The 14,184-nt window shown below is 38.8% G+C and overlaps 1 protein-coding gene across 1 annotated transcript in view; it reads left to right on the top strand.

Moving 5' to 3' along the window:
• Positions 1–2,154, top strand: part of kcnk12 (potassium channel, subfamily K, member 12) — a 35,100-nt gene extending 32,946 nt beyond the window's left edge. The window contains exon 2 of the mRNA XM_037685106.1: positions 1,262–2,154. Within this exon, the coding sequence (XP_037541034.1) occupies positions 1,262–2,154 (893 nt within the window). The remainder of the gene's footprint in view (positions 1–1,261) is intronic.
• Positions 2,155–14,184: the final 12,030 nt, after the last annotated feature.

Below are 14,184 nucleotides of genomic sequence, written 5' to 3'. Positions count from 1 at the left end.
TTACTTTATTATTTTCATATATACTAAAATAAACTACTACTTACTACTTGTAAAATTAGCTCTACTTTGTGGTTTTTCACTGATCGTGGGGCTTCAGTTACGGATCCCTCGCGATAAACGAGAGATCCGTACTGTACTTTAACAGGTGAATGAAATAATGAAATACACACACAGAGGAAACAACATGATCACCAACAACCATGAAAGGCAAGTGATAATAAACCTGTGATTTTTGCAGAAAAGTAAATAAAAAAAGAACTGTTCGTGGGACAGTTTTGCAACTTATCTCCTCTTAAGTCATAAAAAAAAAAGAACCAATCATTTGTCTTTATTAGTTTTATTGCTTTCCTTTAATAGGAGAGCCAGCTTAATTGCTGAGAGAATATTTAACCTTCCCACACTCAGACTCTGCTCAGCACGTATTAACATGACAGCTGCACCTGACTCTTCTGGAGACTTGGGATTGCTTCTACAGCAGCGAGCAAAAAGCAGAGACATCTTTTCCTCTGCTCCTTATTTAAAGCCTCCTCCTCAGTTTCAGCACTCGAAGTAAACTGAATCAAATCACACAGCTGAGGCAGGACATGTAATATTCAGGGGGTTTAAATAAGCTCATTTGTGCCACTACGCAGTAGAAGGTTTTATTTTCCACAAAAATATTGAATATTAAATAAACCTGTTTGTTGAACTATTTAGATTTTTAATAGTCTGTGGGTGGTTGTGAAGTGCTGTGTGTAAATGGTAACTGTAAGACTTGTCAATGGTCATAATGTGCTGAATCAGCATTTACACAATGGTCATCACAACTAACTGACCACATCTAACACAAAATGGCTACAACAGTCGATTTTACATATACTGAGCAACAACTTAACATAATAGTAGGTAAAAGTCATCTACAATACATACTCTGAGGGCTAACAGAGCCTGCTAAAAATGTTTATATTGGCATGCAAGGCAAAAAGCAATAAGCATTCCCTCCAATGATTGCCAGTTTTGTCTTATTTCAAGGCTGTTGTTGTTTTTTTATTTCTGACCAATTAGTTGTAATAAATGCCATGCTTTCTATCATTTACAAATGTTAAGAAAGAAATGTGTTAAAGCAAAGTGTATAAACCTAATTTAAACTTGAGATTGTCTTATTTTCACCTATTACTTTGACATATTTTCTTGCGAAGACACTTAAGAAATCCACAGTAGGTGAGTTTGTTTTTTGACCTCGTTCAGGAGACTAACTGTGATGTCTCTCTTGTCTCTGCAGGTTTTGGGATGACTACACCGGTGACAATTGCAGGCAAGGTGTTCCTTATCTTTTACGGACTTTTGGGCTGCGCTGCCACGATCCTCTTCTTTAACCTCTTCCTGGAGCGCATCATTACCCTCCTGGCTGTGGTGATGAAGGCTGTGAGGGAGCGGCGGATCAGGAACAGCGGCCTGCTCCCGCCAGGAATCCGCCATGACTTCTCTGCCTATTCTCTCCCAGGATGGAAGCCCTCCGTGTACCACGTGATGCTGATTCTGGGACTGTCTGCCATCACCATCTCCTGCTGCGCGTCGGCCATGTACAGCCCCGTGGAGGGGTGGGCTTATTTGGATTCGCTCTACTTCTGTTTCGTCACATTCAGCACCATCGGCTTTGGAGACTTTGTCAGCAGCCAGAGTGCCGCTTACGAATACCAAAGCATCTACAGGGTGGCCAACTTCTTTTTCATGCTAATGGGCGTGTGTTGCATTTACTCTCTCTTTAACGTCATATCCATCGTCATTAAGCAGGTGCTCAACTGGCTGCTGGAGAAAATGAGCTGCTTGTTTTGCCAGCGTTGCAATAAGGCCAATGCCTTCCTGGGCAGACGCAATGCCATCCGCCCAGGCTCCAGGGGTCGCCAGGGTCGGTTTGGCCAGTCGCCCGACTCAGATGGGCCGTGCGATAGTGACACTGAGGGACGGAGGCTATCGGGGGAAATGATCTCCATGAAAGACCTGGCAGCCTCTAGCAAGGTGTCGCTAGCCATCATGCAGAAGCAGCTATCTGAGTCAGCCAATGGTTACCCCAGGACAGTCTGTGGCAGTTCGCGCAGCAATGGTTTCTCTGGGGGGGTTGGGGCACTTGGGATCATGAACAACAGGCTGGCAGAGACGAGTAACTCTAGGTAGAAGGGACCGAGAGGCAGAAAACAGGAATAGGAGCTTTTCTCACTCAGAACTCTGCTGTTGGAGGCTTTTGAAAGGGACTATCAGCGTAACTTATGCATGAAAATGTCATTTTTATACCTTTGAGTGAAAGTAAAAACTCGCAGAGATAACACAGAAAATGGTAGTGAATAGTTTAGTAATGATTTCATGATGATGGCATGAGAGAGAACCACAGAGTCGATAAAAAAACATAAGCATGGTGGCTACACATCACTTTTATTAACCTCAAAGCTCAAAACAAAACAAACTGCTGTGAGTCCCTGGAATTATCAGTGTTTGAATGCAGAGGACATCATTAGCTGTACGCTCTCAGTAAATCAGATTTTTTATGACTGAATCGTTGTGCTGGAAAGGAGCCAAGGGAATTACACGGCACACTTTTTACCGTCTTGGGATTTGGGCCCATTCATTTGAATGTACATACTGAATGCTGATAAAAACAAGTATAATCGCTGAATGATTTAGCACACACCAATCTATGCATTATTCCTCTCATGCATTTTGCACCATCTCTAAACCTTCCCTTGGGTCTGCAAAACCCATTCCCCCCCACACTCCCATTCCTTTTCTGAAGTGATTGATTTCTGTTCTGGGTCCGACTGTGGGAAGCAGGCTTTCTGAGCACAGTCGTGATGTCACTGATTTAAGAAGGGTTGACATCCAGGGCGGTTTTCCTGTGCTACTATAACAGGCCACAAAGAGTAATTTCCTCTCTCTAGCAGAAAAGAGCAAAAACGAAGAATGAAATTCTATTTCTTGGAGAGAGAAACTGGCCAACTTATCAGCTCAGCCCATGTTTTTACGGCCAGAGATGTTGCATTGAAGGGTATGAAAAATGACGTCGTTTGACTTGTTTTTTGTTCGGTTTGAAAGCTTGTAAATGTCTTTGAAGGAAATTAACACTATTAGTGATTTAATTACTCACTGAATGCCGAGTGTAGAGAATATTTTTGCAAAATGGAATAAATTATAAATGAGTGAAGAAGTCAAAGAAGGAGATAAATTACAATGGTATGCAAAAGTTTGGTCAAAACAAATGTAAACATATAAAATCAAGACTACTGTAATTTCCGGACTATTGAGCGCACCCAAATATAAGCCACGCCCACTAAATTAAAAATAAACAACTTATTTTGTACTTATATAGGCCGCACTTGTCTATAAGCCGCAGGTGTCCATGTTGTAACATGAGTTATTTTCACAGAAAGATATTTTAAACTTTTAATTAAATACGTACCGGTGACATACACAAATACGTACAGTGTTTTTTTCTTAACAGTGCCAGTAGCACTACAGGTAAAAAAGGAAAATACAGGAGCTTACCAGGAAGTCATTGATTGCTAAATTCAACAAAAATCCTAACCCCCCCCCCCCCCCCCAAAACTTCACTGTGACCTGTTTGGTAATTTCATTGTTCAGATAAAAAAAAAAAAAACCTTTATATATACAGGTAGTCACATTGAGTCAGGAGGATCCACCCCACAAGAGAAACGTACAAGGCTAAATGTTTATGGTGGCATGAAGCTCATTAGCCTGTAAAAAAAAACAGTTTTTAAAAAAAATCCATAAATTAGCAGCAGCATCGTATAAGCCGCGGTGTTCAATGCTTAAAAATTAGCGGCTTATAGTCCGGAAATTACAGTATATCATTTTTGTTCAGATTTAAAGCTAAACTAATTAGCTCTATTTTGAACAGAGATTAGAGTAAAAAAAAACAATTTTTATGTTTTAACCTCTCAACACATTTTCATCCAGGTATCAGTTGTTTTGTAACTTTTCAAAGCTGCATTCACAATCACTAAAAGGCAAACTTGCCTCTTGACTGAGCCATTATCTCCACGCACCTGCCCTCCAGGTATCTGACGCCAAACAAGGAGCAGCAGGCAACAAGGAAATGCAAAAACTTATTCAAAGAGCAGTTTTGCTAGTTGGTAAAGTTAAATTCAAATGACAGTTAATGGGAGAAGTAAATGTAAAACTGAAATATGAAAAAAAAAAAATTATATATATAACCAAGAATGGTGATTTTAGAAAATTACTCAAATGAAAACTTGTGTTTGACTAACAAAAGAAAATTCTTTGCAGGATTCAGCCATTTTTGAAGTGTTGGTTCAGACGATGCTCTGTAAAACTGCATATATGAAATCTGAACTCTGCCAATTTAAAACAATTAAAATATAAATTAGATCAAATAAACGTGGCTAGATAAATTTGGGTTCCTTGGCTGTAGTGAGCCAAAGTTTGTTTGGAGGGTGAAAAGTGGTGCGTAAATTCCTAAATCAAAATTATTTATACAAATAATATTGTAGGAGTTTTAAATGATGCAAAAGACATGTGTTAAAGTACTACACTAATCGTCCCCAACTTTTGGTGTTGATGAGAACATCAGAACCCAGTTTTTCCCAAGCTGCCATGATGGAACAAGTCTCTATGCACCAGAGCTTTAAGCCCCGCCTTCTCCTCCACTCATTGTGTCACATGACCATTTTTAAAAGCATGAAGTAACTAATTACAGCTTAACTTATTAGAAAAATTAACATTTGAACATGAATCAGCTAAACAAGAAAAGTCTACACCTTAAAAACAATTAACTAAAACTTCCATCCAGGGGGCTGTAAGCTTCAACTTCCAGGTTCCAGTATTTAGACTTTTATTTTGAAATATGTCAGTGATTGACCCTGCTTCCAGCATGTGATGCAGAGTAAATGAACTAATAATTACTGGATGTATGATTGCACAAATTAGAATACAACTTTAGATACATTTAGGTTTTTTACTTTCCTAATTATAATCAATTTTATGTGAAAATAAAATAAAAGGTATAACGTTTGCCAAACAGCATTTAACATTTTCACAAAGAAAATGCTGAAAAGAAGAACCGAAAGAATTATTTCGAACAAACGAAACTACTTGAAGGTTGTAATGCTTGCCTAAATGGCTGCATTGGAGTGCAACAAAATATAACTTTCATAAATTTGTATGGTTTTAAAATAACTGTGTTTAGTTAAATGTCTTATTTTAATAATCAGGTCAGTTTTTACATCCTAATTATTCACAATTTTAGAAACTTTGATCAGCATTGGCCAGACGTTTGCGTGCCAGTGATAGTTTATCCCATTAATATTAAATATTCCATTTGAAGGAAGCAATCTAAAGAAAATTTAATCCTTGAATGATTTATTTTCTCTCTTGCACTGACTCGTTATTATATATTTTTTGTTTGTAAAAGCTAAATCATTTTTTTTTATTTCACTTCAAAGGTGAAGTTTATGTGTACCAAACAGGAACAACATAGTTCTCTCCTGTCGGGCTGAACGATCAATGTTGTTATCGCTGGCTGCTCTTTCTTTAATGATTTTTAAAGCCATGTGATGCCGTTTGGTGCGTGTGAACATCACGACTCAGGAGAAGTTGGTACTTAAACTGTCCTGATGACAGTGATGAAGGAGGCAGACCAGTGAGGGGAGCTGATAGCAACAGGAGTGGGAAGTGGTGGTGGCATTAATCGGCCCGCTTTAGATCCAAATTCATGTGCATTGCAAAATAACGGCCAAGGGTTCATCGGCTGCAGCCATCCATCTTCAGCATCTATGTCCCCAGCCCCATCCCCTCACTCTCCAACCCACTCTTTTCTATTTCCTTGTCATTTCACTTTAAATGCACTGCAGCAAATAAAAAAAAAAACCCTCCTGCTTCCTTTCCCGTGCAGATCTTTGCTCCTTCCTCACGCTCACCACTCTTACACTGTGAATAATGGACATGTTAGAAATGTACATAAAAATGTAAAAAAAACAATGGAATGTCTTAAAAACGACTTTTTACAGTAAGGTGTTGATTAAAACTGGAGCTATTTTAGTGCATACAGCTGAAAATTTTCCCTTACCCCTTGTAGTCTCGGCAAGAGGAATAGAGAAGATGACTCAGGTAGTTAAATCTTCAGGCCTGTCTTTGTTTTTATTTTTATTTTTTCTGCATGCCATTATGGTAAAGCCATAGCTGTAAATAAAACAGAGTACTCCTAAAAGTCTATTTTTCTACACATAGCTTTCAAGTATCTACACGTGGATGACTGGAAAAGCCTCTTTGTCACGTGTCTGCAGCGACGGAGGAGATGTGGCGTTCAGTGTTGATCTACAAAAATATGCACACGGGAGACACAAACATAGCACAGCTTCTTCAGATTTTGCCGAGCAGTTTGATATTTCTGCAGGTTCAAATAAGAAGATTGGTTCCTTATATTATGTTTTTGATGGGAAAAGTCTTGTTATCAAGTTCTTCTCAAGATTCAGTCCTATAAATTTCCCAAACATATGTTGAAGCTCGCAGAAGATTCACGGTTTTCTCGCTCACTGGAAATGACTTTGCAAACATGAGAGAAAAAAAAAAAGGAGTGAAAAGAAAAGTGAGCATGCTTTACCAAATGGCATATTGAATACAGAAAGAGTTTCCCAGCTCTAAATTGTCTCCGGGGGTTGAACGGGGGTGGACGTCTCACATCTCGCTAGAATAATCAATCCTAAATGATGCTCTGGATGAAACTTCACCTTTCCCTCTGAGGTTTTAGTTTAGAGTGCTGGAGGTTTCAGGACTTTTGGACAGCTCTAATACCAGCTGCTCTTTACCCTTAACTTTACGTTCTACAAGGATTACAAGTGTTTGCATATATTTGTGCATCAAAAGTGCACTACAAAAAATGAACAAACGCATACTATAGAGTACAAGTTTTGCATCTTTAAGAAATAGTTCAGATTATTTTAAGTGGGGACATAAGTTTAAAAAAATAAAATTTTATTCCGACTGAAATCATCAGCTAATGTCTAGTCCAAGCAGAACTACTAAACTAAACTAGTAGGGATGTACGATATTGGATTTTTGGCTGATTTCTGATATGCCGATATTTTTAATATACTTTACTTTGTCAGAACATAGCCCTCTTATTTTGGCTTATTTGCTACAAAAATTGTGTAACAGCTGTAAGAGCTGGTGACATATATCCAGTAACATTAAATAAAATGTGTTAAATGCTATTTTGTAGCATTAGTCACCTGCGATGCTGTCTCACTTGTGGAGGCTTGTTCCAGGTTCCTAACTGGAGTCAGGAAGGGCATCTGGTGTAAAAATAATTGCTGAGTCTTTGTGTGTTAGATTGCTGTGGCGACCCCTGAAGAAGGGAGCAGCTGAAAGAAAAAAAATTATATATATATATATGTGTATGTATATGTATATGTAGGAGATATTTTTCCGATGTCACCTTACTCACCTTTATATATATAATATACTTTAAAGCAACCGCAGCTGCGTCAAAGTGCTATACACGTAAAATCAAAGAACATTAAAAAGCATAAAGCAAAGAGTAAAAATAGTTAAAACAATAAGATCAGTCACACCAACAAAGCAGATTAAAAATAAACAGAAGCAAATCTCAGGCTGTGCCGTAGTTGAACAGTTTACAGTTTGGACTCTCCTCCTGCACCTTCTGTCTCTCTCTGCACTCTTAAAGGGCCACTCCACTTTTATAATAAAAGTTAAACATACTTCTTTGAATCTTATCATTGCATATAATGTGTGGTATGGACTGACATGTCATTTGGTCCAAACTTTAAGAACTCTAAATTGACAACAATTTAGAGTTTTCAAACTTTGCATGAACAGTTAAGAAAGTGTTAAGAGTGTAGTTGTTATTAGAAAGCCTCTCTCAGTTAGCTTGTCAGTCCATCAGATTAACCTGGGCCGGTTGAAGCAGATGACCTCTTGTCCTGAGCCTGGTTCTGCTGGAGGTTTCTTCCTGTTAAAAGGGAGTTTTTCCTTTCCACTGTCACCTTTGTGCTTGCTCAAGATGGGAGACTGTGATGAAGTGAAAATTCATCGGAATCTGCTGGCTTCCTTAGACCATAACTTTTACCAATTGGTTTTTATTTTTATTGTATGTGAGTGTTTCTGTTCAGTGCCCTGAGATCACTTCTGTTGTGACTTGGCACCATATAAATAAACTGAATTGAATTAAACATTATATACAACATGTAAGATATTAATTATTCAAAATCTTTCCACATAACCCCACTTTAAAAGATCTGAACTAAAACTTTTCATTGTTTTATTAAAGATGAGCCACATCTCCCAGAAGTTATTTGATTTAACATAATATTTAAAGGGGTATCTTCTTTTAGCCAGAAACACATCGAGCTTTTAAGACACTGAATTATTGTATGTAAAGTAACGTTTGGTCACATAAAAATGCATGTGTGGCTTTAAATCTTTAAACCTTACAACAGCCATGTTTGATTTTCAATCATTATTAGAAATATTGTGTTTGACTGTATAACTCGTTTGCATTTTGCAAAATTGATCTCCATTGATTGCAATGGTTTTTACAGCCTCACTGTTCTTTTCTTCTGTAAGAAGAAGCAGCTGGTCCACTTATTGATTTAACAGCAGACTTGTTTCTTAACCTTCCTAGCGGGGCGAGATCCCGCACGCACTTATGATGTGAACGGGTCAGTTGTGACCCGTCTTAAATCAGCCAAAAAATGCCCTCAAAACAGTGTTTTTTTAAGAAGTATTAGAACACATCTCTAAAATAAATTTGTCTTATTATTTTGTTATTTTAATATTATTAACCATAGTAACATTTATAGTGTTAAGGGTAAGTTTTGACCCATGTATATTTATTTATTTTAAGGATTACCCGTTTTCCTTGATTCTTCTCAGGGATGCCAGCTGCAAGTTTGCCTGTGTAAATCTGTAGATTCCAGGCATAGCTGGTTTTCGCATCACAGGCTGCCCAGATTTTTATGCCATATTTGCCTGGCTTACTGGGCATGTATTGCCGGAAGGGGCATTTTCCACGGAAAGGGAGAAGACGCTCATCCACTGTCACCTCTGGTCCTGGGTTGAACATCAGTGGAAGGAGCTTCACCCATCTATCCCAGACGTCTTTGATGGGAGCAAGCTTGTCAGACCGTGCTCTAGTATCTCTGTTGTCAAATCTGAGGACTCTTGAGATAATTTGAAAGGTCTGAAGTGACATTGTTGCGCAGAAAATACTCCTGCCTGTGGACACATCCCAGAGACTAGTAAGGGCCTCATTGCTGGATCTGTACACGCCAGCGAGAAGAAGAACACCAATAAAAGCATCCAGGCACTCCTCATCAATGTCCTTCCAAGTGTCACCGTGAACTTTTTTCCCTTCGAAGTTTGTCATAGCAATGATGACTTTCTTTAGTGACAATGGCATAAACAAATCAAAGCATGTCTTGATGTCACTTACTCGTGTCACAGCAAACCTTGTAATCCCAGGGGTCATCTTCATAACATTTTCAGCAGCTTCCCTGCCACGTGAAACAGGAGGAATCGCACTCCAAGTTTTTGGATTTATAGGTTTCAGTTACAGGAGCAGCTTCAGCACCTGTGCCCTCCTCATCCGACGAGTCTGTGTACTCTGATTCATATTCAATAGCATCGTCCTCCTCAGAAACTGGCTCATCTGTGTCACTAGGTGTGTCCTCTGCATCATTTTCAGCAAGGATGTGATCTAGAGCGTCTTGTACTGTGAATCTTCTCTTCATTTTGGTATGCAGCCAAGCTCTAGGTAAAATGGAGTGTCTGTTTCTACATGTCTCTACATGCCCATGTAGAGACACACCCAGGTGGGTGTGTCTATCTAGGTCTGCCTATCAAGATGGGCATGGCTATCCAGGTAGGCTCATCTCTACATGGGCATGCCTCAACATGTCTCTGCATCTACAGCTGGATGAACTTTTTCAGTTTTTGGGAGCAGAGTATGAGGGACTTATCAATAAAAGTAGTACGGATAAATGGGGATGTTTTGGTCAGTGAAGTAGACAAACAGGTAAAAACAGAAGGCCCTAACATATGTATGACAAAGTTAGTGAGGTCACAGTGTGTTTATGATTTCAGTTTTGACACTGATTATTGGTTGATAGTCTTATACCATAACTGGGTCACAAATGACCCCAGCGCGGCAAGTGCGTGTTGTTCTATAAAAAATAAAAAATAAATTTAGTGAAAAAAAATATATATTTTTTTTATTTAAATAAAGGTTCCAGACAAAGTCAAAAAGCCTTGATGCAAAAAAAAATATTTAAAAGACAGTATCATGATTTAAAATTTAAAATGGGTCACTACGGACCCTAACATAGTAGGAAGGTTAAATAGTAGCTATATGAATACATTTGTCTTTCTTGTGCAATTATTTTTTTCATATCCATATCAAAGTGAATATTGCACTAAAATGGTGCAAAAGAAGACGAACTACTTGCGCTGAGTGCTGGTGAACAAAGCAGACTCGGATCCCCGTGCTGCATGAGGGGCACTAAAGTTGTCGGTGTTAATTCAAGCTTGACTTGTTGAAATTACCACTGACAGTGTTTATTTTCCGTAAACACTGTGTTCACGCTGCTCTGTAGGCAGCAGCACTTCATTAAAATGTCATGCTTCCATGGCACAGCCGATAATAAAACAATTTGTTCAATAAATAAATAAAAAGACTGAAGCTGTAGCGTATAATCTGTTGATGCGGTAGATGCTCCAGTGGCAGTTATCTTTTACTTAGCATATTTCTCCTTAATCACAGTGTGATGCCTAACACTTTGCTCTCTGCTTTCCGCAAAGGAAGAGAGCATGAACTCTTCATTTGCAACTGTTAAATTATAAAAACAATCATGGGGAAAAAATGTCCACCCTCTCTTAAATCTAGATTTTATGTATTAAGTCATAATGATCTGGTCTTTACCATCTACATTTATTTAAAGCCAACCTTGAGTGTACTAAACCCCATAAAAAACTGACTATGTCATTATTTATTTATCATATAAAAATCCATGAGGCAGCAAGTTCACCCGCACCGCTTCATGAATTTGAGAATGAAAGAGGCAGCCAGGTGCTGCTGATCAAATGTTTAACTAACTGATCATTAATATGTCTCATCATCTCTATAAAAGCAGGATTTTTTTAAAAAAAAATTTCAGATTGCTGCTCTGGAGCCGACAGCTGTGTGTTAAAACAATACCAAGGGGAAAAAAGACATCAGCAATGACATTAGAGAAGCAGATGTTGCTTACATGAGTCGACATCATGGCAGATTCACCCTGAGGGTTGCAAAGTTTAATTTGAAGGAATCGCAGGACTTCTAGGACAATGTCCTTTGGACACGAAACCGAGATATTTACCCATAATGCACAAGGCCATGTTTGGTAAATAACAGAATATCAGTGAACACTTCATGTCAACTGTCAAGCACAGTGGTGGTAGAGCAATGATTTGGGCTTGTTTTGCAGCCTAGGCTCTTTGCAGTTGAAGAGTTGACCATTAACTTCTCTGTTGACCAAAAAGTCCTTGACTCAAATGCAAGACCTGTCAGACAGCTAAAATTTTGACTAAACTGGGTGATGATGCAATAAGACAATACTCCAAAACAGCTAGTCTACAAACAAATCAATCAGTAAATAAATATATTTTATTGGTCCCAAAGGGAAATTTCATTCAGAGCATCTTGTTTCCATAGCATCCAAGGAAAATTTGAGATAGTCCGCCTTCCAAAGCCAAATCCAGATTCAGATTTAAACATTATTTTGGGTCAGGCCAAGCTCGTTAATTTCTGCATCTGCCTTTACAGTCTCGCCAGTACATCTCATGATGACTCCAAATTGTGATTACTTACACCAAAGTCAGGCTTACAACTTCTCCAAGATCTCTTCCTTCCAACCGTCTGTGAACATTGCCACAAAGTTCCACAGTCCTGCCTGCTCAGCTCTGATACAGGCCCACAGATAGTTCGCACAGAGTCTGAGTGTTGCCAAGCCCCCGCACACACATTTCAGACAGCTGAAACAGCTGCTGACATTTCCAAAATTTGTTGATAATCCAAATTTCCATTTGGCTCTAAAATCTATAAATTCTTAAATTTTTACACCCACTGCCTTTGTATTTTATCTTAGTTTTTTCTTTATTAGATGACATGGTGGAATTTGTTGTGAGATTTTCTACACTTGAGGTTATATTTTGATTGTTTTAGAAACAAATCATTTTCATCACGTCCTGATGTGTAAAATCCTAGAATTGAGGAAAGAAGGGCAATTGAATGGACTTCCCTTTTCCTTTGTCTTTTCCCTTTTCCGTTTCATATTTGAATTATTTGACTAAAATACATAGAAACAGTAATAATAATGTAATAATAATTACATTATTGTTATTACTATAATAATTTGTCATGTATTGTCATCATTGTATGTTCCCATACAATGGTGAAATTGGCTCTCTGCATGTAACCCATCCACCACAGGGTGGTGCAGTGGGCAGCTATTGGGAGCGCCCAGGGAGCATTTGGGGATAGGGTGTGCTGCTCAGAGACACCACATGTGCAATGACTGGGGATCGAGCCCGAGTTGGTAGCCCTGCCTCTACCCCATCTCGGCCTCCATAAAAGTAAAAACCCTGGGTGGCGTTTGAATAATTATTATATTAGTCCCTCACTTGAAACTTCAAAAATAGTCACAATTTTGGCATTTTCTACAAATCTGAGGACAAGTCTGGCTGTCGTTGATTTATTTTGTTTGTTTGGTGAAGGAGGCAGATGATTTGGAGCCACACTCTCGATTTAGAGGCTGCTTCGTGTACCTGTCATCCACACGTGCGTTGACCTGAGACGCTGTTCGCATCAACATATTTCCCGTACCTCTGCGTGTGTCTCATGCTGCTTGCATCGTGTTGTAATATCCAGCTAATGTATGCAAATGAATTCAGTTTGCAAGTTGCACATTTATACAAACGATTGTACTTTTTATATTTATGTAATGAAAATTGTTTGAGGCAAGAAGGCGCTCCATTAAACGGACTCTGCTTTGATTGTCTCCGTCGTTCTTGTCTCATAATGTGGTGTGTTAATGTGCGTGTGGGGAGTGTGACATTTTGTATCTCAAGTTAATTACAATCAATTACAGATTTTCAGATAAGCTAGGGTTTTTTTTTTCCAGCAAGACATTGAGTTTTGAGCCCAAGTGATATTAACTCTGATTTAACTGGATTGCAGAAGACTATTCTCTAATGATCCCTCTGGAGTCTTGTCAGACGGCAGCGCAGATTCCAGGAAGTCACCGAGTTCTGCCAAGAAGAAGCTGGAGCAGAAGCTCTTTAAAATCCTAGACGTACATTCTGAAAACTTTGGCTTTTGTGAAGATTAAAACCAACTAAAATCTGTTCAATAATAAGTTCGTATGGGAGACTTGATTGGTTTCTAACACTCTATTTTTTTATGTAATAAACAACTTTTAAACAGGAATCCGGATGGCCAGGGACCCTTCCTCACCCGTCACCCATGATCCACAGCATTCGACTTTTACAGTCCTTCCCGCAGGTGGTGGGTCCACATGAAGGTGGAATCCTGTCATTCCCCCTCCATCACGTTAAGGTGGCCACTCTGCAGAGGGGACCTCACCAATGGTCAAGAGGTTTGGATCATGACTGAAAGAACGAGATCCTGGATACAAGCGGCTGAAATGAGCTTCCTTCACAGGGTGACCGGGCTCAGCCTTAAAGAAAGGGTGAGGAGCTCCATCATCCAAGGAGAGCTCACAGTAGAGCTGCTGCTTCTCTGCATCGAAAGGAGTGAGTTAAAGTGGTTCAGTCATGCTGGACGCCTCCCTTTAGAGGCTTTATGTGTATGTTCCACTAGTAGGAGGCCTAAGATAAGACCCAGGACTCGCTGGAAAGAAATCCAACTTTTCCATTTCTTATTAGAGGATAATCTTAATCTAAAACTCTGGCATAAAAGGCGATATGCATTCCTTCATGGAATACCTTAAAGTTTAGGGTATTTTTGATTTTTTACTGAATAGTGGGTGAAATTTTGCTTCACTTTAAAAAGTGATTTCTACCAAAAAAAAAGGTTCTAAACATTTGAAAGGCACCTCTTTGTACATACAGCCAATGCTACAAAAAAAAACAATTAAGTCTCTAAACTTAATATAATATATA

Source organism: Nematolebias whitei, chromosome 1 (genome assembly GCF_014905685.2).
Source record: "Nematolebias whitei isolate Nwh7 chromosome 1, NemWhi1, whole genome shotgun sequence".
In the NCBI taxonomy this organism is placed as follows: domain Eukaryota; kingdom Metazoa; phylum Chordata; class Actinopteri; order Cyprinodontiformes; family Rivulidae; genus Nematolebias; species Nematolebias whitei.
The sequence above is the reverse complement of the archived record's forward strand: the minus strand, read 5'-3'. Positions and strand labels throughout refer to the sequence as shown.